At 37.7% G+C, this 24,423-nt stretch overlaps 3 protein-coding genes across 6 annotated transcripts; 2 read left to right on the forward strand and 1 right to left on the reverse strand.

Moving 5' to 3' along the window:
- Positions 1-638: 638 nt before the first annotated feature.
- Positions 639-7,991, forward strand: LOC144653015 (WD repeat-containing protein 82-like). 2 transcript variants are annotated; one of them, XM_078512910.1, is made up of 10 exons: positions 639-855; positions 983-1,080; positions 1,896-1,962; positions 2,461-2,560; positions 3,373-3,489; positions 4,113-4,268; positions 5,018-5,087; positions 6,144-6,286; positions 6,928-6,986; positions 7,018-7,991. In XM_078512910.1, exons 1-9 carry the CDS (start codon positions 695-697, stop codon positions 6,979-6,981), a joined length of 966 nt encoding a protein of 321 aa, XP_078369036.1. In that variant the 5' UTR covers positions 639-694; the 3' UTR covers positions 6,982-6,986; positions 7,018-7,991. The 2 variants fall into 2 exon arrangements, with proteins under 2 accessions (XP_078369036.1, XP_078369034.1); XM_078512908.1 differs by having other exon boundaries at positions 6,928-7,991.
- A 1,403-nt stretch (positions 7,992-9,394) lies between these two features.
- Positions 9,395-13,340, reverse strand: LOC144653034 (dnaJ homolog subfamily B member 9-like). The gene is made up of 3 exons (XM_078512944.1): positions 12,879-13,340; positions 11,177-11,566; positions 9,395-10,616 (listed from the first exon to the last, which is right to left on the reverse strand). Exons 1-3 carry the CDS (start codon positions 13,093-13,095, stop codon positions 10,546-10,548), a joined length of 678 nt encoding a protein of 225 aa, XP_078369070.1. The 5' UTR covers positions 13,096-13,340; the 3' UTR covers positions 9,395-10,545.
- On the forward strand, positions 13,324-24,003 carry LOC144653023 (protein cereblon-like). Of its 3 annotated transcripts, none has more exons than XR_013570653.1 (13): positions 13,324-13,463; positions 14,774-14,853; positions 15,637-15,777; positions 16,046-16,107; positions 16,876-17,034; positions 17,433-17,610; positions 17,945-17,998; positions 19,002-19,086; positions 20,013-20,128; positions 20,386-20,447; positions 20,911-21,042; positions 21,775-22,767; positions 22,983-24,003. XR_013570653.1 is itself a non-coding variant. In XM_078512929.1 (12 exons), exons 1-12 carry the CDS (start codon positions 13,355-13,357, stop codon positions 21,980-21,982), a joined length of 1,386 nt encoding a protein of 461 aa, XP_078369055.1. In that variant the 5' UTR covers positions 13,324-13,354; the 3' UTR covers positions 21,983-24,003. The 3 variants fall into 3 exon arrangements, 1 of the variants encoding a protein (XP_078369055.1); XR_013570654.1 differs by having other exon boundaries at positions 23,055-24,003; XM_078512929.1 differs by having other exon boundaries at positions 21,775-24,003.
- Positions 24,004-24,423: the final 420 nt, after the last annotated feature.

A 24,423-nucleotide genomic window follows, 5' to 3' on the forward strand; every position in this document is an offset into this window, starting at 1 on the left:
AAGAATAAATATGGAGTTCAAACAACAGTATTCTAAAATAATCTGGCAGAAACCGCGGCTTTATAAATAGGTATTGAAAATAAACACAGCAAAAAGTAACCAAACGAACTTGAAGCACAGAAGGATATTCAACTGCACTGCATTTTCCCGCCAAATGTTCACATGCATAAAATAAAGCAAAACACGACCATTACAGGTCAAGAACATTGAACTTCAGTGAATAAAGCTATAAAATACTTTTGCTTTAGGTAATAGATAAAAGAAATATCAGTTTAAACGAGGTAAATGGAGCCTAAATCGAACAGGGAAACCAGTCTTTGCTGCAGAAGATCGCACCACAGCGAGTCCGTTCGGTGTGATGGTGTGATGGAATGCAAAACATTCCGAGCGAACAATACAATGACAACAATCAACGCTATGCTTTACCTTGTCAAACAAATATCTACTCACCTATCTGGCAGTCTTGCAAATATGCAAAAGAATTCCACAGCCACATTTTGTTACTCAAAGGAACGAAGACCTCACCAACAATACCGCCAGCTACGCAGGCTACGAGCAAGGAAATGGACCTGTCAGACTCAGATTTCATCACGTGTGATGCCTCGTGGGATCAGTCGTCATGTACTTCATGTAATCACGAAAAGAGACTGGGACTAATCCACTTTGCAAATGGCGGCGTTTTTTCTCTGACAGCATGAAACTAGTGGACAATACTATTCGAAGCTTTCGAGTGGCGAAAGTTTTTCGAGAAAATAGTGATCGGATTAATCATATAGACTTTTCACCAAACGGAGAGACTCTTATTACAAGCAGTGACGATGATTCGATTGTAATTTATGATTGCCTCGAGGGAAAGTAAGAGTTGAATACTGTTCTAAAGATGATTTTTACTTTGCTGTTTGGTTTCTAAATTTATCAATAGAGATATCCGACTTATCGAAAATGATGTTGCTGATCTTTCTAACTCTTTGTCGTTTTGCAGACCGAAAAGAACTCTTTACAGCAAGAAATATGGGGTCGCTCAAATCCAGTACACACATGCAACAAACACAGTGATTCACACTTCCACAAAGATTGATGGTAAGCCGTAAAATGTAGGAGGAAAAAATAATTGTTTTCAGTTTGCCCTAAGGTGTTAGTGTCAAGTCCAGTGTATTAGAAAACAAGATTATGATACAGTGTATGTCAAGCAAAGAAATTATCTTTTGGAGCAATCAATACCCTCAATATTAAGGTTCAGTTCACCTTCAGTTTACAAAAAGACATTAAAATACAGGAATAACGAGGTAAATGTAATAAAATGGAGGATACCGTATTTACTCGAATAAGCCCAGCGACGCTTATTAAATTTTCCGCGACTTAAGTGCGGTGCTTTTTCGAGGGTGGTGCTTATTTAAAATTTGGACGCCCTTAATCTTTTACTTACGGTACTTGAAAACAGCGTCTTTTGATTGTCAGTATATGTCTCTTGCTGAAGAGAGAAGTGACGCTAGCTGTCCTGGCAAAGTTCACGGGCTTCACAACTTTTACAGAACTACTTATTGTAAAAATGTTAAATAGAAAAACTAATGGGAAATGAGTAAACAATCACTTTTAGCTGCAAAACATCACTTTTGATGAAAAGAAATGTCCAAGTTTGTTTTCAAGTTGCTTTGTAGTGCTGTTTTTAATTAATTTAGAATTCCATAAATGAGCGCCGTATTTGGGTGGGGGGGGGAGCTAATTAACTTTTTTGTCCCAAATGCAGCGCTTATTCGAGAGCGGTGCTAATTCAAGTAAGTATGGTAGGTCATATGATAGGCAGCTTCAATATTATTAAATCTCATTTTGTAGAAAACCTGTTTTAAATCATAATTTATTTGGAACCTAAAGCAGCTTTCATCTCTTTGTAACAGACACCGTTCGTTATCTCTCTCTCCATGACAACAAATATCTCAGATATTTTACTGGTCATACAAAGAGGTGAGGAAATGAATTTAGATGTTTTCATTCTTATTAATTTTTATTCAGTCAAATTACAAATATCCAGACTAGTTGAGTCTCCCAAAACAAGTCAGGAGATCAGAAACATTTGATATGGTGTGTGTAAAGTTAATTTTTAGTTGACTGTAAAAGAGTTTAAGTGATAGCAGTAAATCTAGCAGTAACTGTCCACTTCATGTAAGACCATGTGTGACCTTACATGTACATGGAAAAACATACACTTAAATTTATCAGTTCCATGGGTAAGCAGTGTACATTTTCCTGTGTCCAGCATATAGTACATAAAGTGAAACCTACTATGATTATATAGAATATGATACTATATGATTTATGTACAGATAAAACATCAAGTGAATATTCTTTGCCCCAGTAATAGTAAAATATATGGAAAAGGACCCTAACGATGTATGATTATTTTTTTATATATGCATTTTGTTACACATTTGTTTATGTGAAAGCTTTCATTTTTTCTTATAGAGTGCTGACTCTTCACATGTCACCTATGGATGACACTTTTGTATCAGGTTCGTTGGACAGGACTTTAAGGTTATGGGACTTGAGATCTCCGAATTGTCAGGTACTGATGTAGTTGCTCTAGAAAAAAATATGACTACTAACACTGAAAAATAGCAGAAATTCCCTTGCCAAACTTTCTTATGAAGATGACACATGTGTCTTCATGCATACCCAAGCAGAACAGTTACAGTCAACAAAATCAGTGTTTCTTTACAAAGTTACCTAAAAAATTAAGATTTGCCTGCAGGCATAAATTTACATGTGTAGGCAGACCTCAACCAACCCAAAGATGTAACAAAATGGTGAAAGTTAAAGGCTTTTAGTTACTTAAATTTTTAAGCATGTATATTTAGAAGTCTTATTAAATAACTTAAGTCAGGGTTTTTTTTTTCTTGGGGACCAAATGACAAACTATGATCCTTGTCACAGGGGGGATAAGGGGGGAAGCCACAAGCCATGTGGCCCACACTGCCGGAGCTTATCCCGGTTTCCACAGCATTAATTAAGCATTTGACAATAAAAACAAGCAACAAAAATACACAACGTTTCAATGTCATCATTTTTAAGTGACAAGTAAAATAACGGTTCAACAGTGTTATTTTTATTGTCAAATGTTTATCTAAATTTAGTCTTATTAATTAAGCAGCTAGGAATATTTCTACTCCCCCCTAAATGGAATGCTAGTCCATCGCAGGGTACCCCCCAGCATTATGTCGCTGGTACCTACAGTATTTATACACCTGGGTGGAGAAAGGCACCACGAGACTATGAAAGTAAAGTGTCTGGTTCCCAAAGTGCTATGTTCCTAATCTCTGCTATCTTTTAAATTTCTTAAAAATATTAATATTGATTTTTTTTTATTGTTTTATCAAGGGATTGATGCATGTGAATGGGAGACCTGTGGCAGCTTTTGATCCCGAGGGTCTTATATTTGCCGCTGGTGTGGACTCCGAAATGGTGAAACTATATGATTTGAGATCATTTGACAAGGTAGTTATATATTTAGTAAAACTGTATTTATTTAATAATATACTCTGGAATATAAGTTAAAAGGTGTTTTTTTGAAAGTGGAGGAAAGAAAACTGTGTTGTGTTATTGGGATCAGTACTCATTGATTTAGACATCTTTGCTCTCCTTCTTTTACTCCCTGTTCAATCTTGATGGGGTACAATACAGATGGAGTTGTGTTTGTGTGTTCTTCTTTAGTAAGTGGGGTTTTTCTTCTACACATACATGTATATGTTGTAGGTCAAATTGCTTTTCTGTTTTAAATAATAAACTTGTTTCCAACCTAGGTTAATCTGTAACATTCTTACAATGACATAGCACAAATTTGATTCCGTAAAAAGAATTAATTAGTCTAATTTGTGTTAGGTGATTGTGAGAGTGTTACCTTCAGTTTAAGCTGAAACAAGTTTAACCTGCAAATCATCATGACCTACAACAAATACATGTGTCATGGTAAATTGTTTGCCAATTTACCGGTACTTACAAATTCCAGGAAAAAGCATTTATTAGGAAATGTCACGATATATGTACAACAATCCTTTAATCCCTTTTTTAGGATAATTCATTATTTTAAGACTGAGATTATACTGATATTTTTCTTGCAGGGCCCATTTTCGACTTTCCACATTCAAAATGATCCAAATATTGAGTGGACAGGTATGAAGTTTAGTTCAGATGGTAAAATGATCTTGTTGGCCACAAATGGAGGAGTCATTCATTTAATTGATGCATTTCAAGGAACACAGCTACATACATTCACTGTAAGTATAATGTGTACTGTAGTCAACAATAACTCAACAATACAAGTATAGATGATATTGAAAGATGCACCTTGTACTGACGCGTACAATCCGGCACAACATAGAAGTATCCATCACAACCCCGTTAGTGGTAACTATCCAGCATCATCACAATTACCCAATCAGTAAATTAGTTACCAATCCAATACTTACCAAATGCTACTGACAGTTATCTATTGAATAAAGCATGAAGGAGGGGGACAAAGATTTGTTGTTAAAGCTTTGTTTGTAGTATGATCCTTTGTCTCACGACATAGTCACTTGAGAGGGTAAATCAACTGCATTGTAACCATGGACAACTGCCCCAGTTGTCAGTGCTAACTTGATTGTCATTGACATCAGGATTTTAATAGCATGTGAAACAAGCTGGCCTACACGTATTTTGCTCTGTTTACTTGGTTGGGTTCATGGGCTTGAACAGCATAAACAGAAGTATCAAGTTATCTCATCTCATCTTGTCCATTATCCTTTTCTCATTTGATACAAACAATAGTTATATGAAAACTCAAAATGTCATATATCTATGGCATTTTGAGTCTTTTTCTCAGATATTCTACCATAACCTTGATAATAAGGACTTACACAAGTCTGGAAGATTGACAGTCTGGTTAAGTGAAAAAGAGAACTGACATCACGTTATACTAGGGAATCATAGCATTCAGAACTACATTCAGCCTGTACCTTAGATATCTTTTCATCCATGTTGTCAGGGTCATAATGTAACAAGATCTACACCAGTTGAGGTTTGTTTCTCCCCTGATGCTCAGTATATCATCTCAGGTAAACCATTTCATATTTTTTTTACATTACAGTGGTTAAGTTTCATATTAGTCGTCAGTTGGTGAGTATCTCTAGCTCAGTGCTCGACACCAACGTTAGTACACTAGCCCAGGAATTTCATGCTTGGCTAGTAAAAGTACTTTCCTACTAGCCCATAGACTAGTAAGATTTGTGGAAAAATAAATCAACTACAACTCTATAACTTGGGAAGTTTTTCTCCCAGAAACCTTCATCAGGATCTAGTTTCCATAGCTTGAGTAATTTAAACCAGAGCGCTTGCGACCCACATCGCATACGGATTTTTATCGTACGATCAACTCGCAAACCTGACGCCATCTTGGAAAAGACCCTCTGTCTTTGTTTCCATGACACCCAAAAGGGACCTGGGAGAGAGCCATATTTATAAGTCGGCCATCTTGGGGTTTTCGCGCAAGCGACCGCGCAAGCATGATTCCAAGCTTTTGTAACACTTTACCTACAAGAAAACCGCCTTCAAGGGCCGATAATCGTGAGCCAGATTTACATTGTTCACCAGAGGACCACACACAGCATGAAGAGAAAAATAAGTGTGATCCACGGTCAAGAAATTCTTAACCGAGTTGGATGATAGCATCGTTGCTGCGTCTCAGTGAAGGAAAGATGTACTTGTGTGGACTCAAACAAATATAGTGCTAAGAGATTAGCTGATTCAAACTTGGCTGTTTTTATTTTTTTTTAAAGGGGGGGGGGGGGGGTGGGGCTAATAACTTGTCCTTGTGAGCTAGTGATTATTTGTACCTACTAGCCAATTGCCTAGTATCCAAAAACGTTAGTGTCGAGCACTGTAGCTTCTCCAGGGCTTGAAAAAAAGTGTCGTCCAGGACAAGTAGATTTTCTTGCTGCAAGTAACCTTTTATTCTCACTTGCCCAATACTGTACTACAAAGTGAATACATAGTGAACCATTAACAAAAAAACCCTGCAACAACAAATATTTGTGTTTTGTGTAAGGCAGATTTACGGTAAGAATGAAAAAGACTCAGGGTGTGAACTTTCCTTTTGTGTTGTAATTACACAGGCTCTCAAGATGGGCGTGTCCATGTGTGGGGGTCAGACAGTGGTCAGAAGCTGACTGTTTTAGAGGGAAATCATCCTGGTCCAATTCAATGTCTTGGATTTAATCCTAAGCACATGATGTTGGCTAGCGCTTGTACTAACATGGTAAGTTGAAACTTATGGCCAACTTGAACATGTGCTTTGTGTCTTTACTCTTTCTTATGGTTTGATTTAGGGCTCAAGAACCTTCCAATAAGCACTAACTTCTGAACGGCTCAGACATCATTCCTGCACAGGGCGCAAAATAATTTTTTAAGAGTTATGGCCAATCAGTATACAAAAATGCTATTCCCTTTTCTTCAGTGTAGAAAAACACACTCCACGATTTTTTGTCCTTGTGAAAATCCAACTTTTTGCTAAAAGTATGTTTGTTGTTAGACACATGTTCATGTAAAGGTAAAGTATTAGGTATGTAAATGTATTAGGTAAAGTCTGTGTCTGAGCCAAGTGGCCCATAGAGCCGGAGGTTATCCTGGTTTCTGTAGCATTAAGCACTAGGAGTATTGCTACTCCCCTGGATGGAAAGCCAGTCCTTCGCAGGGTTACCTCCAGCAGTAAATTGGCCGGTACCAATTTATACTCCTTGGTGGAGAGAGGCACTGTTAGAGTTAAGTGTCTTGCCCAAGAACACAATGCAGTCAGGGCTTGAACCCGGGCCGTTCGACCTGGAGTCAAGCACTAGCCATTAAGCCACTACGCCTCCCATTGTTATTACTTATAGTTTTTTTATTTATTTATTTTTTCAGGCATTTTGGTTACCTAATTTGGAAGAGCTTGACGAGGCAACTAAAAGATCATGACCAAGTAAACAAGAAACAACTTGTGTTGAATATTATTCAACACAAAATCAACACAAAATGCAGATTAACTGAGTTTGAACAATATCATACATAAATTTCTATGTTTAAACAGTTCCTTTCTTGGTTTTTACAGAAAGGACATTATAAAAACTGTTATACATAACATATCTACCAGTAGTTGTCATAATGTCTTTTAGACTGGAATAGATACTTCATTTAAGTGTAAATAAAGGTTTTTGAATGCCTACTACATTTATCAGAACTGCCTTTTCTTAAATAAAAACTATTGCAGTCATGGCATGATGTGAAGTCAAGCAACCTGCAAATTGAACATGCTTCAAATCCAGTGAAACCTTGTGAATGGTTTAACAATTTAAAAATTCTTAGCAGAAATGAAATACATTTTTTGTCAGTAACTGTCATTGAAAATATGCAGATTGTTTGTCAGCTGTTTATGTCTTGATGGTTGGCCGACAACTTGGCTCATTTTATACCAGAAATTTTATCTTTACTGTTCCCCATTTGTGGTTTAGAAGATGATTAGTTTCGTTGTCAAGCAACCATCGAAACAACTAAAACCTGCGCGAACTTGTAAACTCAATACAGCTGCCTTAAACTACATAGTGTGATGCAGCTGTATTGACAGCTTAAAACTTTGTCTGCATAATTTCTCGTTTTTTGTGGTGTTTAGGTTTGACAAGATTTTAGAAGAAAGGTCAAGTCTGCGCATGTACAAGATTGAGAGTTCCAACTTGTATTTTCCACCTGAAGAACCCCTAAAAACTTTTCTTACAGAATTGAGAAACTGATGCACTAGAAAAGAAAATTGCCAAACCTTACTCAAATAAATTAGTATTCAATAAAAATATCTTAATGATCATTTGTTATGTTAATGCCAGTCTTTTCAAAGCTCTTATAGAATGAACTATTAAGCTATTTATTGCATCTGTATATCTTTTCTTCTTTTTTGCTATAGAATTACCCACAATAAAATAGTTATGGCTTTGGAAGTGTTTTTTTATTCCCTTTCTTCAATCAGATTATGTGTGCAGTGGCAGATCCACTTTGAAGTGCCCCCCCCCCCTTATTTTTTCAGAAATAGCGCATTTTCTTTGAAGTGCTGGAATTTTCTTCGCAGAATTCAATATTCATAGTCAAGCGCCCCCACCCACCCCCCCCCCCTTAGCTAAAGGTCTGGATCCGCCACTGGTGTGGTATTTAGTTGTAGAAGTTGACTAATCAGCCCCCCAACCTTTGGGGGGACAAGGTTCTATAGTCATCAGGGAGTAGTTTACTTGTTTGCCTTCTGGTCTTTTATATTGCATCTCCTCCCATTGCTGACCTGCCATTTACATCAGCAAAACTTGGCACGCTCGTAAAGACTGTTTTAGTAAACCATTAGAAACATATTTACCAAGTTTAATTTGTGTTATAATAATTGAGGCTGAAGTGTTTTTTAAAAGTGCCAAGTTCAAATGAATAAAGCTACCTCTCATCGCTCCTGGCTGCATTTGCCATTCAAAAATCTAAAGGTGGCCAGAAGTTATCATGGGAGGCACCAGTATTCACAGGCTACTGTTCACCAGTAGGAGAAAATTGTGGATGTGGCACTGTTTTACTCCTAAAACACAGTCGAGTTAGATGACATACATGTAGCGGGTTAAGTGTGCATTTGGACCCAGGGTTATCCTAGTTTCCATAGTATTAACCAAGTGTATTTTTCTTCTTCCTGGATGGGATGCTAGTCCACTGCAGGGTTACCTCCTGTATGAAATTTGTTGATACCCATTTATACACATGGGTTGAGAGATACTGGCTGTGAGAGAAGTGTCTTCCCAAGAACAGAACAGTGACCCCAGCCAGTGCTTAAATCTTAACCCAGACTGCTCAATCCAGAGTCCAGTGCACTAACAATCGGGCCCCAGTTGTTCGAAAGCTGGGTAACCCTATCCACCGGATAAATTGCCATCCGGTGGATAGCATAGTATGTGTTGCTAACACCTATCTGCTGGAAAGCAATTTATCCAGCTTTCGAACAACCGGGGCTAGGGAACTGCATCTGCATCCCCTGTGCTAAGGGACTATAGTTAACACATTGTGGTATTTATTTCTGGACAACATTTTCTAGTAATCTCAAAATCCACATTATAGGCATTTTGTTTGAAAATCACCTATCTGCTGGATAGCGATTTATCCAGCTTTCGAATAACCGGGGCCAGGCCACCGCATCTGCATCCCTGTGCTAAGGGACTATAGCTAAGACATTGTGGTATTTTTTTTCTGGACAACATTTTAAAGTAATCTCAAAATCCACATTAAAGGCATTTTGTTTGAAAATCACCTTGCAGTTGGGCAAGTTCTGGGTTTTTTACATGCAGACATTCAATTCATAGAAGAATAAGGTAGAAGAAAATAAGAAACCAAACTTTTAATCCATGTACACGTATGTACAGACCAATTCAATAATACTTTACAATTAAATGCTAAATACAATGTTCTATTGTGCAGACACACTAATATAATAATAGTCTAGTAACAGAGAGTTTATGCACCATCTTTTACTTGCCACTGAGTCTCAATACTTTCTCCTCAAATCACAAATTAAAATCTATCAGAAATTAACAGAAAATTCACACTTTCACTTTTTGACAAAAACCAAATTTTTGCCACTCATTAAATAAACAAACATGATGCTTAAAATCTCTCAAATAGAATTGAATCACCCCTTGTTGAGTGTTAGAGTTAGTTGAGAATTATCACATACAAGCAAGAACTTTTTTCCTTACAAAAATATATTTATCTTTCTCTCAATCCTAGAATAAAGGAAATTTGCTTTTAACTGCCAGCAGTACCCCATTTTGGACATAACATGTACATGTATAGCACCCAACCCACCCCCATCAAAACAAAGTTTGTTGTTTCTAGAAAAGTACACAGACCTATGTGTATTGCAACTGTAACAAGTCGTTTTGACATGAGACAAACTCACAAAAAGGCTTGTTTTTGGCATTTTCAGCACCTAAAACAGGTTCTTTTGCCCTACATTTTTTAACAGAATTGCCCCTCCCCCTCCCCCCCCCTTCCCAGATTCACCACTGATGCTATCTTGTGTTATATATTCCCTGGCAGTTGAAATAATAGAAAATTAATAATCCTATGTAGTTAGCTACATCGTCTGTGATTCATGGCTTTCAATAATTCAACATAAGCTATCTCAATCTATATATTAGTTAACATGAAATAAAATTTGCTTTTAATTATCTAAAGGTACTATTTTATTATGATTCCTGAAAGCAAGAGGTATAATAAAGCCTCCTCTAAATTAAGACGCTAAAGAAGCTTTCAGAGTTTAAGAAAGATTTCCTTTTGGGCGATTATACGACTTGACTAAGCAACAGAGGTTTTGAAAAGTCATTTAATAATTATAACGTACAGCACCATATTACCTATAGTATATCTCAACTAGCAATAACACTCGACAATCCAAAATTCACGATGATAAATCTATCATGCCTCTGAGACCCTGAGGCAACCCAAGTCATTAGTAAATACATCATAATACTCCTATGAACAATCTGTAAATGTTGTAACCATATTTCCCACTTTTCTTGTGACAGTTCGGCAACTTCTGCCTCCTGAAAAGTTAAAAGATAAACAAACTTAGAATGCGCAAATTGATGTAAAGGAAAAGATTGTGTAAAAAAATTTTGAGGAAATAACGTTATGTTATATTGTGTTGTGTTAATCACAAGCTCATGGGGATATTTAGTAAAGATGGCAACATTCAATCTGGACATAACAGTGAATGGATTACGTTAAGACATGACTTGAATTCAACTTTCAATGTTTGCTCTGCTATCGTCTTTGCAAAAGTTATCATAAATTAACAGTAACATTTAGATAACATTAATAAAATCTGCAGATTTTTCCTTTGTAATCACAGTGGAATATTATTCTAGAAATCTGTACATGTGCCATCCTCTGTGAGGGCCTCGCACTAATATTGATCAAATCAAAATTAGCAATAACACAAGTACAGTATGGCTAAACACAATTATAAGACCATAGACATTTTAAATTGGTAGCAGAAATGGGATGAAGTACTCAGCTCAAAATATTATTTTCCCAGTTTTGTCGTATAAAATCCTTCTTTTAATCAGTAAAACATTAAAATTATTTTTTTTTATGTACTTACTTGTATGCTGAAACTCTGAATGTTTAACATTTCTGTGCATCCTATCTCCCCGATCATTTGTGTATAAGTCCTCTTTATGTCTGCTATTGTGGAAGTTGTCCTCACCAAAGAATGAGTCTCCAAAACCACCAAATTTGAATCCTCCGAAAAAGTCATCATCCTCATCCTCGTCATCATCAAAAAAATCATCAAATCCTCCGCCAAATGAAAACTTAAAACCATTTCCATTCCCACGTCCATGTCCACTTCCAAAACCAAAGTCAAAATCTTTGAACATGTCATCAAAGCTTTGGAATCCTTGGTGGAAGTTGAATCCATTATCATTCATTCCTTCAGATCCAAACTGATCATACTGACGTCTTTTTTTTTCATCTGATAGTACTTCATATGCTGAAAGTGCAAAAAAAAAAATGGTAAGATATCTGAAATCTTTGTAAAGACATGAAATCCCAACACTCGATCAGCTTAAGAATTCATTAATCAGAGACACTTTCACATAATCTAAGGTCGCTTCACTTCCAAGAACATCCCAGTGTTTAAAAACAGTGTACAATAATTATTACAGGGTACATCAACATTTAACTACAACATATCTGTGTTCTGGAGTCCTGGTGTCCCAAATTAATCTTAAAACACTTGAGTTTTAAAGCAAATCTCAGTACTGTTGTATTGGACAACAGTAAATTGCTTGGACAACTGGTCAAAAGTCTGGCTTGTATTATAAAACTCTGGTGATTGTTTTTCTCAAAATGGCAACCTCAAGTTTGCCAAACCAAAGTTATGCCAAAACTGTACCTATTTGTCTATTGGGTGGTTTTGTAGGGCTTTGTCAGAAAAAAAAAATCATAAAAATATGATATGGACCTGTTTTTGATTAACAAAAACTACTTGATTTGTCACATCACAAATTTGTTGTACTGAGTGATAACTGTTCTAATGGCTTAAGATTGTGTAGAATGTACATGTACTTGTTATTCTCTGTTAGTACAGGGTGTGAAACATTACATGGACACATACTTGAGCTTATAAACTTACATAAGGAACAATAAATTAAAGTGACAAATCTGACAATTTCTCTGAAAACAGTGATCCAAATAATAAGAGTGAATTGTGTACAAAGCTGAAATTTCTTGCTTCGTTGCCAGTTTTAAACCAATTAGATTTGTCAAGGTTGTCAAATGTCATGATCAATTAAGCATATTGTGACTCAAAAGCAAAGAATCCACACTTGAATTGACAAGCAAAATGGAAAATGTTCGAGACATTGTTGTGCAATCCACAAGCACGCTGTAATGCAAACAATTCTGGAATTAAATGAAATTAGAAATTTTCGATGCATGAACAACCTTTCAAAAGACATAATTTCCGAGAGAAGAAGCTAGCAGTTTTGATTCATTGATGAAAGGGCTGATGAAAACGATACCAAATTAACACTAAAATATGCAAAAGACACTGGATTTTAAGTGTCCGACTTGTGTTCGTATTCTCAGCGAATTTACGATACATAACAACGAAACATCAGCACTCATCTTAGTTGAAGAAAAATGACGGAATATAAGGTTTTACGATAACAGTCTTGTGTAAAATCAATCGCAAATCTTGCTCAATATTTTTGTTTTCTATCTCTCTTTCCAGAGAGTCCAGAGGAAACAAAATTTCAAGAGTGATGTAGACGAATCAATATAACCTTAAGCTTACGTACCTTCAGCAATTTCGCGAAATTTTGCCTCTGCATCTTTCTCCTTATTTTTATCAGGATGATATTTCACAGCAAGCTTTCTAAACGCTTTCTTGATCTGTCTGTCGTTGGCATCTCTTGGTACACCCAAGATTTTATAATAGTCCTTGGCAAGTGCCAAATCGATTACGAGAATGCTGAATGCCGCCGTTACAAGTAGAACAAGATTGTCGCAATTCATTGTCCGTCAATCTGAAGGTTGGTAATCGAACAATCGATGAAAGAACAATGTCCCAGCGTTCACAACACGCCAGAAGGAGCTTGGCAGAAAATATTTTCCAAGCGAACGTGTAGGCCTGTTGGTAGAGAACGTTTCCTTCGAACTGCAGCATACGAAGCGTTTTGTGATTGGTCAGTTTATCCGAATGACGTTCACTTCCGCCAAGGTGACAGAAAGTCTTCCCACAAGTCCTTGCTGTCTTTTCACAACCAAAACAAACATGGCAGACGAGTCTTCTGATGAAGATCAAGACGTTCAAAATGGTTATGATGGTGAACTGGATCTCTACCTCGCGGGCGATTCTGGGTCAGATACTAGTGATTCTGCAGGTAATGTTAATATGCAATAGAAATGGTTTGAAGGATGTATTAAGGAATTGTTATTAAAATAGGTTGTAAATTTGAATCATGATCTCCAGCATGCAGCTTGTATTTAATGCGATTTTTGACATCTGTACTCCATTCATTGGAGAAACTGTAACTTAATTAACTAAGATCTGCCAAGAAGTATATTTTTCACATGAAGCATATGAGAAGTTTACCGTTTTCAATTTTCAACTTATCTTTCTGCGATGTAAACACAGTACTTTTATCACACTATTATACACTTCTTTTTGTCAATTTTTGATGTTTTTGGTGAGAAATTGGGGATATTTGCTATTAGTGTTGTTTTGTTTGATTGACCTTCTTCTTACTCTGTCATTTTTTGGGTTATGTGGCCAGTTTAAATCTATCTTTGGTTTAAATTTTTTTTAAACCAGTTTGAGTTTTATTTTCCTTTGCTTCAGATTATGATAATCAATTTGAAACAAGGAAGAATTAAAATCAAAGTGGTTTGAAAATTTTTAAACCTAAGATAAATTAAAACCTCAACAGTTGCACAACCTTGTTCCCAGAGAAATGGTCTCTTGCTCTCTCCCCGTCCCCCAAAGCAAGAGAGTCGGGGAGAGAGAGACCCTGGGAATGACTACAGGCAAAATATGTTTGGATAGAACCAGCTTTAATACATCACAGGAAAAGAAACACAGTGTGATTTACACAAGAGTCAAAGTAACCACAATACAATAGTGAATATGCCATTATTTAATAACTGCTTGAATGGACTTCCACTTTGGGAGTGTGGGACTGTAGGAGCAGTAAATGCTCTAATTGAGTTGTTGGTTGGCAAATTGAAATAAGTTGTTGACATTGCATCAAAACGTCTATAGTTATAACCCTATCCAGGTTTGTTCTGTTGTGTCACAGTTGTTATGTTGTTGTGCAAGATACAGTTTCATACCTGCCAACCCCCAGAGTGCAAAAATCTGGAGACATCCAGAAATCTTTGCATTGTAAGGATATCATTTAAGAGAATGTTTGAATACTCTCTGAAAATCCGACTGGGAGTCTTGATGAAAAACTTGGAGTCTCCCTGGAAAATCTGGAGAGTTGGCAGGTATGCAATTTTTTCATTATCTAGAGCTCTTAACTGAGAAGTTGAAGTGATTACCAATAGATTGTTAGGGAAACCTGACAAAACGCTTCCAAAGAGGTAATCTGGAATGGTCCAGCATATTCCAATCCAGTTCCTTATTGTTACATAAATGGAATTGCAAATACAACTGATTTCCCACCTTAATGTTTCTGTCTTTTTCTGTTAGCTGAAATTGTCCAGGAGAGTGATGACAGTGAAGGTCACAATATCGTGAATTTTGACCAGTCTCTTCCTACAAGACACCAGGTGAATAATTCCACAAAGTTCCAATTATAATAAGCTCCTTAACCCTTTAAGCCCCAAGGTGACTGGTCTATTTTCCTAAATTATCAATAAATATTAAATGGATGTCCATGTATGATACACCAATCGAAGGGTATTGATCAGAATAGTCATAAAACATGTCAACAAATAATAAAAAATTAATAGCCTTGAATGAAATGGCTTTAAAGCGTAAAAAGAAAAAGGTTTTAAAATGTGTTTATCTCCGTATATTGTAGGTATACCCCTAAACTATAGCTTATTGTGCCGCTCTCAGTGTTGTGGTTAGTTTCAGTTATGTTGCATCTCACATACGTATCAGGAAAAAAAGTTTCAAAAGTTATAGGGGTGGTCAGTCAAGTCACAAACAGGGGGAGCAATTTTATGTTTTCAAAATGCAGATCTTTCCAAGGGAATTTTGGTGGCAAAAATTCAAATTGATCAGACAAATATTGACCGAGTTATGACCTCATGTGCCAAATGGCACTATCAGGGCTTAAAGCCCAAATCATACCACAGAGGTCTCAAAACATACTGAAAACTGCCCTGATATTGCAGCAACAAATCGTGCCCAAATCACCACTAGTTTACACTTACAATTTTTATCGTGAGCTTGTGCATGACAAAAGTTGCATTGGAATTAATGTGACAAAAACTGCATCAAAATTTGCATGTATGAACAGGCCTTTAAAAAGTTAATGTTTAGGTAATTACCATATGTCAACTTTCACAAGTGAGATGAAGAACACAATTTATTGTCTTTTGCAGTATCTTGGTGAGGAAATGGATGAGTTCAGTGGACGTACCTATCATGAACCTGGCACGCACATTGCCCTGCCATTGTTAATGTTACCTGGTTTAGTTCTGGTCCCTGGACAAACACTTCCTCTTCACTTGTTCCAGCCACAGGTTATTAGACATGTGTTACAATGATTATACTCAGACTTACCAGTAGTTCAGTTCAAAAAATCTTATATTCCTGATAGTAGACATTTAAAATTTCTTCCATTTTAGAGTCTCTGGACCGTGATATACAGGTCATAACCAGGAATATTACTATAGTTACATATTTATTCTCTTAGTAGCTTTAAGGAGTTCATGCAAAGTAAAGTTGAGCATGTTTTCGCCAATTTCTTGGGTGCATTCTCAGTAACTATGTTTTGCAATCAAATTGCAGTCAGTGGCAATGATGAAAAACATAATAGAAAAAGACAGAACATTTGGCCTAGTGAATGCAAGGTAAGAGATATTAGGTAAATGATATTTTCTGTAGCATGAGGTAACTAGGGGTGTTCTACTTGTCACCCTGCATGCCTTAACATTCTGTAGGTTCTTTACAACTGTAAGTACAGTCAAAGCTGGACCGCTTCAACTGCACCTAGAACACAAAATTAATGTAAACATGCTACTAAAAACAAAAAAGGCTTCAACGAACCAAGTTAGCCTACATTTTGCTGCCTTGCTAAGTGGAAGGTGGGTGCCTGGGATATCCAGGGGCTTCCACGGTGGCCAGCCAGCCTCTAGATAGAATACAGCTCCCATAGCTGGCAAATCCCCGCAACCCAGCCATGACTCAACCCCCATTCCATGCCGAAGGGACTCTCCCACCTGACAGTAGGCTCAGGAAGGAAAGAAGGAAGGGCTCGTGGCTGGAGGAAGCCATGGCCCTGAACTCGCCAAAGTCCCAAGGCACCCAAAGCCCACCCGAGGGAAAAGCAAGTTGGCTTACCACGCCTATAATGGTGTTGACCAGAGTGTGAATGTACAGCTGCAGCTTGACCATCAACCAAGAGTTTTGATGAGATGATCCAGAACCCCAGGAGAGGCTGCTGAGGTGGCCACACCAATAGGAAGCTGTGACCGGAAAAACAAACAGGGACTCCGGCGGAAGAGAAAATGGATGTAATGGTTACTGTTACGAGAGCTTTTTATCTGTACTTTGTATAGCCATACACTATCAAAATTACTTTGCACATATATATATTACATATCTGTTTTATTTTTCAGATATGGCAACAACCAAAGCCAGTTATTAGCTGCCATTGGCACTACAGCGGAGATCTTCTCCATGAAGGAAGAATCAGAAGCAGGAATTACGACACTGAGAATTAAAGCTACAGGCAGACAAAGATTTAGAATAAAAGAATTGCGTAGACAAGTCGATGGGTGGGTTTCGAGAAATCTTCATATTTTTGGTGCAAACTTCTATTTGCTGTGGGGCTTTGTAAACTCCTTAGACTATTTAACATACTATTTAACATATTATTACAGAATCTAAGCCACTGATCCTGCATTGTATTGCATTTGTATTTAAATTAATATGGGGGTGCTTGTACAGTGCAGGTGTGCATTGTGATCAGGCCATGTTATTTATTTATTTTATTTATAAATATGTTATAATTATGTTATTTATATGTTATTAAACATATTGTAACCATACCGACTGACTAAAAAGAAACAATTTTAAAACCAGTAATTGAAATTAAACTTATCTCTTGGTCCAACTTTTAGGGAACTGTTGGATTTTACAAAGTATAAGTGTTAACATTTCTATTTTCTTACAGTATCTTACAGGCGACAGTGCATGTTTTACCAGAAGTCAGCCTTCCCTCTCATCCTGAAGGGGCACTTTGGTCCTGTTATCATAAGTTTGGTTGCCAGGCAACCACAGGTGGCAACCTTGAAAAACCATACCAGGTTTCTTCAGGCAAAAACCGACTAGGGAAGACTAAGTACCGGAAGGTGAGCTTCTAAAGTGACAAATACTTAACAGTTCTGGAAGATTTCTGATTTGTATCAGATTCTTCTCAAAAATTAAAAAAAAAAGATCGGGTTAGAGATTCTGCATATATTAAGCCTGACTTCTTTACTTTGTAATTCCTTGATATTCTTTAACTCTGAATCTTTTTGCCCTTCAATTTGTATCAAAGCTCACACTTTTTTAACCATGCCCATCTTACTTGAACTGGCACATAAATGTCGTAACCAGTTACTTTAACTTGCTTTAAGAAAATTGCTTTATGACAATAAAATCGATAGTAAATAACTTAACAAGTCCTTCATGGCATTTCTCTAGGCACCCACCAGTCTAAGTTCCTGGCCAGGATGGGTGTATGAAATGTACAATCCAGTAAGTTGTGATATATACGTAAAGGTAAAAACTTACAGTCTGCATTGGGCAAATGTATCCCATACCACTGGAGCTTATCCCTGTTTCAATAGCACGATACAACAAGGAATACTTTAACTCCCCCCGAGGGGAGGGTTAGGGTTATTAAATTCACTGGTACCCATTTATACACCTGGGTGGAGAGACGCCCTGAAAGAGTACACTGTAACATTGTAACATAATGTAATGACCCCAGGCTAAGGCTTAAACCCGAACTGCTCTAAATCTGGATTCCTGCATTCTAACCATTAAGCCACTGCACCTCCCCAATATTCAAGTTATTCCTCCCATATTTTGCCAGGTTCAGTTACATGTGTGTTTATGCCATCTTAGACTAACCAAGTTAATGATTTGAGGAAATATCTGTCATTATATCTAGGATCCATTTTAGAATTTTACTAACAGAGGAATTATTTAGCTGCACTGAAGTAATGCACATATCACTTACCCCAAGCTTAAGGGTACACCCCTGAAATGAAACAGGAAATTGAAAGTTATTTTTGACTTGTCTGTGGTTTGAAAAACCGGGAATGGGGATTTGTAAGAGTGGTGAACACGCGGAGCTTTAACTTATAGGATTCTTTCATCAAGTATCAGTATATGATGTAGCCTGTTTCAGATGTTCGGTCAGTTGGGGATCCCCGTGAAGAACGGCAAGTGAAAAAAAAAAGACAAAGGTAAATTGCCTTCTCACCCCAATTCCTTGCCCTTCTTTTCCGCTCACTAATGTTCACGCTAATTCTCACTAACCAAACATCTGGAACAAGCTACATCAGCAGCATTGTTGTCGTCATCACCATGTCCTTGTTGCGCCAATTTGTTACGCATTTAAGACCTCAGGGGAAAATTATCAATAAGCACAACTCCTGGGAAAGCCAGGTGATAACCATGCGCTTTAAAACTGAATTATCTACTCGAAAATAATGTCCTTATGCAGATGTTTCCCTTGACAATTACCTTTCAGTATGTGCTGATGGAGTTGATCAAGAAAGAATTAAAAAGTTGGAGTGAAACTCTGCGGATTGACAACGTCCCTAAAGCACCAATAGGTTTGTGTGTGCCCCAGCCGCGTGCAGTAACATCAGGCAGTGAGAGACTGGGCCTACATTAGTGAAACCAACACACATGTGGTATACATTGTTGGTAGAGGACCGTAGAGGTGTTGCTTTGTAAGATGGAAACGGGAGTTGAAGGATAAATTTTGTTATACAGTCGAAGCTCTCTTAACGGACACTCTCGAGGACCTCTCTTTTCGCCTTTTTAGAAACCCCTTTTTTTTTCCCTTTTTTTTTTTTTTCTCCGCCCCCGCTTTTTTTTTTTTTTTTCCCGGCCATTTTTTTTTTTTTTTTTTTTTTTTTTTTTTTTTTTTTCTTTTTTTTTTGGCACCCCCCCTTCCCTTCCCCTTTTTCGGCCCTATTTCCCGTAAAACTTCCTGGTCACAAAATAGTTAATGGGTACTTAACGCAAGAATTGTCAAAACCAACCAGTCAACTACATGTAGTACAGACGGCACTGCAGTTAAGGGTCAGGCTGTCGGTAAAAAGTGCTCAAATTGGCGAATAGGTCTTCTCGTACATGAAATGCACTTATAGAACATCAAGATGGAGATATGAAGTAAATTGTCGTTGAAGGAAGAAAGGAGCCATAAGAACTTAAATGTGCTTTACCAGTCCACAAACACAAAACTTGAAAAATCAGCCTGACCGTTTTCAAGTTAAGATCTACATCCTGATGGCATCACGACAATATTTCTTGTTTAACGCTTCAGTACACTTGCATGGTGATTTTTAACAAAATTGGACCATTATTCGTGGATTCCATATGTCTTTCAGTGCTTGAGTGTTTGAAGTGAAACTGGTGACATTTCCGGGTGACATTGTCCCATTGTGACTTTTAGTGATTGAGATTAATCCATGGAGTCAGGAATTGCCACTCTCTCTGTGACTGCTAACTTACAATATTTTCGTTTATTTAGACTTCTCGTTTTGGGTAGCAGCTAACATGCCTCTGGATGACAGTCTAAGACTTCAAATATTAGGCATCAATTGTCCAACTCAGAGATTGCGAAAAGAGCTTGATATCGTGCGCAAGGTATGAGTTTTTACAAGTGTAAACCTCCTGCTTTATGTACAGAACGTTTCCTTTCAACTTTGTGTACCACCGTTTCTTACGCATATTCATTTTTTCTTGATTTCGCCATTTTTATGTTCTCTTTCCATACCAAGTCTTCTAATTTTATTCTTTTCTCACTCAGTTCTTGTAATATTTAAAAACTAGTCCTTCCAAAGCCTCACAGGCTCTCACTATTGTAACACTTATCAGAGCTTTTCTCTTTTTTAACTTTACAGTGCACTGTATTGTGTTGCCGCAGTTGTGACACGAAGATCGTGGATAAAAACGATTTGTTCAGGTAAAATGTTATCTGTTAAGCTGGATAACTAATTCTCAGTATATAGTCTGTTTAAACGTTCCTGAGTTCTCTCTGCCAATTTGATTTTGCAGTTTGACCTTGTCCAAATTTTAAAACATTGGATAAAACCAACCGAGAGAACCTTGATTTTTCGAACTTCCAAGAAAAAAGAAAACTGGTTCGAGAAATTGGGGGGTAAAATATTGCAGTGTTTGACTGAGTGGGGCAAATCCAAGGGAAACAACTTTTGGTTTGAATTAACGGGAGGTTCGAGTAATGGATGTTACTGTAATAGCTAAATATAAAACTGAATTCAAAATTGACGCTCATCCGTGCTTAACTATGAATGCAGTAATTAAAGCTAGTGGCAGAGTCGGGACCTCCAAATTCTCATAACTCGTTTTAAAACAAACGTAACGAAACCTGTAAGGAGAATTACCATGTGGAATGTATTCCTCTTCAGCATGTCACTTGATGGACCGTTAGGTGCGTACGTGAACCCCCATGGCTGGGTTCATGAGGCACTCACTTTTTATCGAGCTACGGGCATCAAACTGAGAGGCAAACCCACTGCAGAGAATAGTTGGTTCCCTGGGTAAGTGACTTTACCACATGTAGTGCCCACGTCTCTAGATTTAACCTGTAGTCAATTTTCTGTAAAATCGCGCAGATATCGCCTAATGCTTGGTTTGTGTAGCATTTAGCCTCGTTCTAAGACGCTCTTTGGGATGATGATGCATTCTGTTAAATTTACAGCGATCTTACTGTAACATCTACATGCTTTGAAACAATCAGGCACCTTGCATATAACGAACATTTTACGCGATATACGAGCATCGCATATGACGAACCAAATATGAGGAACCGAGTTCCCCAACCCGAGCATTGGCCTATTGAAAACATTGCTTGTTTCCCAAGTGTATCAGATTGCCTATTCGCATTCTTCGACAACAAATATTTCCCGTCAAGGAAGCTGTGTCCAGTCATGGGTGTGATAGAAAGTTGTTCATTTGTTCAGTCTCTTAGTAAGTCATTACGTCAGTTTGTCGGTCTGTCTCTCAGTCAGTCAGACAGTCAGTCTGAGTCGTTAACAAATCTGCGAAATTAGCAGTAAAATTTATATACTGATACTGAGTCTGAATTGCAGGCGCACAATATGTTGCTTTTTAAATCAAGGACAATCAAGTCAAAAGTTTTAGTGCCAAACTGATCCATAGCAATGATTGATAGTTCATTAAACTACAGTGTTGTTGACCTGGCATTATAAGGAAGAATACGTTCGTACTCCGAGCCGCTTATGGACACAATTTGTTTCCATTGTTATAAGGTATGCCTGGACCATAGCGGAGTGTGCGCAGTGTTCTGACCACCTAGGATGGCGTTTTACTGCGGTCAAGAGAGGTCTGTCACCAAGTAAGTTCTGGGGTCTCACACGGGCATCACTCAGACCCACCTTACTCTATGATGAGGATGACGACACTGAAGAGAGACGCAGAAGGACATCGTCTACTTCATCGACTTCATCGTCACCGTGATGTCCACCCAGTGGTTTGCAAGTAGTGTATGTAGGACTCTGAACACCAGAAGGACTCAGCTGCGAGTAAAGTAACCGGCGAGTAAAATAACCTGCTCGTGAAATGAATCGAGATATCGAGTTCGCTGGCACAGTTACGTGCTGGAACTGTTAATCTCAATACGCCTCGTTAAGAAGAGTTAAGTAATAACAGTACAATGTATAATTGCACAATCGTTTTCGTGGACAGAGATAACGACAAAATCTGAAAAGATGTGCACAATGAAATAAAGAGCAATCTGATGGTGGACTAAGGTTTGGCGTTGACCCATACTGGATCGCACAATTATCTTCGAACTCCTGACAGAACAGAAGAGAAAGGTGGAGTCAGGTCACAAAAGACAATTGCTTGGATTTTTTTTTACTTAAACAATGTAGTATTTTGTCTCCAAATTCTTTTGTTGGATTATGCTTGCTGTACGCGAGCCTTTTAAAAATTGACTTAACAGACTACGTGTAACGGAGTGCAAGGTTCTAAGTTATACTTTTGAATGGTGTTATAAAAGTAGGTAGCCTACAGTGCATGTACAGTTACATTGTAACATTTCTTTTATCATTGCACACGTATAGGATAGGGTCATTGCGATGGCCTATTAAATGCCCGGGGGATATTCAACCATAGTTTATACGGGGAGGCTCTGCTCTCTTTTCCATACTTCAAATCTGAAATCCCAACCCTTTTATATACCTCCAGCCTGGTAAACGGTTCTACCTAAGGGCAGAGCCTTGCTGTATAGGCCACTACAGGTAGCCCCTCCTGGTTCCTGCTTTTTACGGTTCTCCCTAAGGGCGGAGCCTTGCTGTATAGGCTACTACAGGTAGCCCCCTCCTGGTTCCTGCTTTTTACGGTTCTCCCTAAGGGCGGAGCCTTGCTGTATAGGCTACTACAGGTAGCCCCCTCCTGGTTCTTGCTTTTTACGGTTCTCCCTAAGGGCGGAGCGTTGCTGTATAGGCTACTATAGGTAGCCCCCTCCTGGTTCCTGCTTTTTACGGTTCTCCCTAAGGGCGGAGCCTTGCTGTATAGGCTACTATAGGTAGCCCCCTCCTGGTTCCTGCTTACTCCAGATCGAGAGTTTTTTTGTAATTTATTTATTCCATTCCAAAATTACAAAGATAAGTATAAAGCAACAAGTAGAAGAAGAGAAATGGAAAAGGGCAAAATATAGCTAGCAAAATTGATGCCCTTGTTTAAATAACAATAATAATTTAGGATTAAAAAAAGTTAACTTGACACCGGGGAGGAAGAGGTATGATCGAGAGTTTTGGGGAATTTGGGGGCCACTCGTCAAAATGCTGCGGGTAACCTTCAATACGCCAAGCCGCTTCATACACTGAGTTTGAGTAAAGCGCCAACCTTTTTAAGCTGTACTTTTACTTTTTTTAACCACGAACTTAATTCTATTCCAACCTCGCACGGCGGTCTTCTGTAGCCCATTTTGAACTACAACCATCGTCAGAAGTGTTGGCACGATTACCAAAATAATTCCTTGTCTCCCCCCTCCCCTTCACAATGTTGAGCTCCCGAACATATTGCACAGACAATCCTTAGCCGCAATGGGTACAACATTGAAAGGGGGAGGGGGACCTTGTAAAATGTTTGCATGTGTCATTGAGAAAGTTTGAGCGTCAAGTATCTGCATTTTTATCTTTTTAGCGTAAGCGTTCCAACTACTTCTGTCTATGGTTGTAGTCGTTTTTGCTTGTAGAATATATATTTATTTGTTCCTAACCAAGTATGGGTGAGTTACGTCAGTCCTTTCGGAAAAGCAGACGATTAGTGAATTTCAAAAGGTGTTTTACTGTAAAGGGTAGCCGTCTGGGATTCACTTTGTTTAGACAAAGATAAAACCAGACAAAGTTAAAATGTTAAGGATTTATAGTTAATTATTACAGATGTGCTGTGTGACTGCAAAAGGGCAAAGCAAATTTTACATGATGTAAGTAACTAATAAAAAATAACAAAAATAAATATCACGATTCCTATTTACTTGTTCTTTGTTTGTTTATTTGTTTATTTTGTTCGTTTTATGTGTTACTCTCCCTTTTTGATGTATACACTTAAATCACGATTTGGGGTGAATTTTTTCTTGATTCCTGGCAACATTCACTACTATAGACGCGTTTGTACTTTGTAAATTTACATGGTCAGTCAGCTTTACTGATCAATACTTATTAGCAGTGATGGATTTGTGGATGTGTTGTTCTGTATCAAGCGAACCAAAGCCATTATGTAATCAGAGGTTTAACAGAAGTGTTTGTTGTAGCATGGTTTTCGATTTACTATCCAGGTGATGATGTGTTTATTTCGGTTGTACTTTTCTTAAAATGTCGAACTGGCAGCTCTAACTAATCACAGAAAACATTTTGCCATATTATTTTCTTGAATCCAATCAAAAGCACAAA

The sequence above is a fragment of the Oculina patagonica genome, chromosome 5 (genome assembly GCF_052425735.1).
Source record: "Oculina patagonica isolate OP01 chromosome 5, crgOcupat, whole genome shotgun sequence".
Classification (NCBI taxonomy): Eukaryota; Metazoa; Cnidaria; class Anthozoa; order Scleractinia; family Oculinidae; genus Oculina; species Oculina patagonica.

What these genes read in the sequence shown, in the direction of transcription:
- LOC144653015 (XM_078512908.1), top strand. Translation starts at nt 695, where the DNA reads ATGAAACTAGTGGACAATACTATTCGAAGCTTTCGAGTGGCGAAAGTT. An exon ending in ATTTGAGATCATTTGACAAG is followed by an intron (nt 3,490 to 4,112) that starts GTAGTTATATAT and finishes TTTTTCTTGCAG; the next exon opens with GGCCCATTTTCGACTTTCCA. An exon ending in CACAGCTACATACATTCACT is followed by an intron (nt 4,269 to 5,017) that starts GTAAGTATAATG and finishes CCATGTTGTCAG; the next exon opens with GGTCATAATGTAACAAGATC.
- LOC144653034 (XM_078512944.1), bottom strand. Translation starts at nt 13,095, where the DNA reads ATGAATTGCGACAATCTTGTTCTACTTGTAACGGCGGCATTCAGCATT. An exon ending in ATTTCGCGAAATTGCTGAAG is followed by an intron (nt 11,567 to 12,878) that starts GTACGTAAGCTT and finishes TTGCACTTTCAG; the next exon opens with CATATGAAGTACTATCAGAT. An exon ending in TTCAGAGTTTCAGCATACAA is followed by an intron (nt 10,617 to 11,176) that starts GTAAGTACATAA and finishes TTAACTTTTCAG; the next exon opens with GAGGCAGAAGTTGCCGAACT.
- LOC144653023 (XM_078512929.1), top strand. Translation starts at nt 13,355, where the DNA reads ATGGCAGACGAGTCTTCTGATGAAGATCAAGACGTTCAAAATGGTTAT. An exon ending in AGATACTAGTGATTCTGCAG is followed by an intron (nt 13,464 to 14,773) that starts GTAATGTTAATA and finishes TTTTTCTGTTAG; the next exon opens with CTGAAATTGTCCAGGAGAGT. An exon ending in TTTGGCCTAGTGAATGCAAG is followed by an intron (nt 16,108 to 16,875) that starts GTAAGAGATATT and finishes TTTATTTTTCAG; the next exon opens with ATATGGCAACAACCAAAGCC.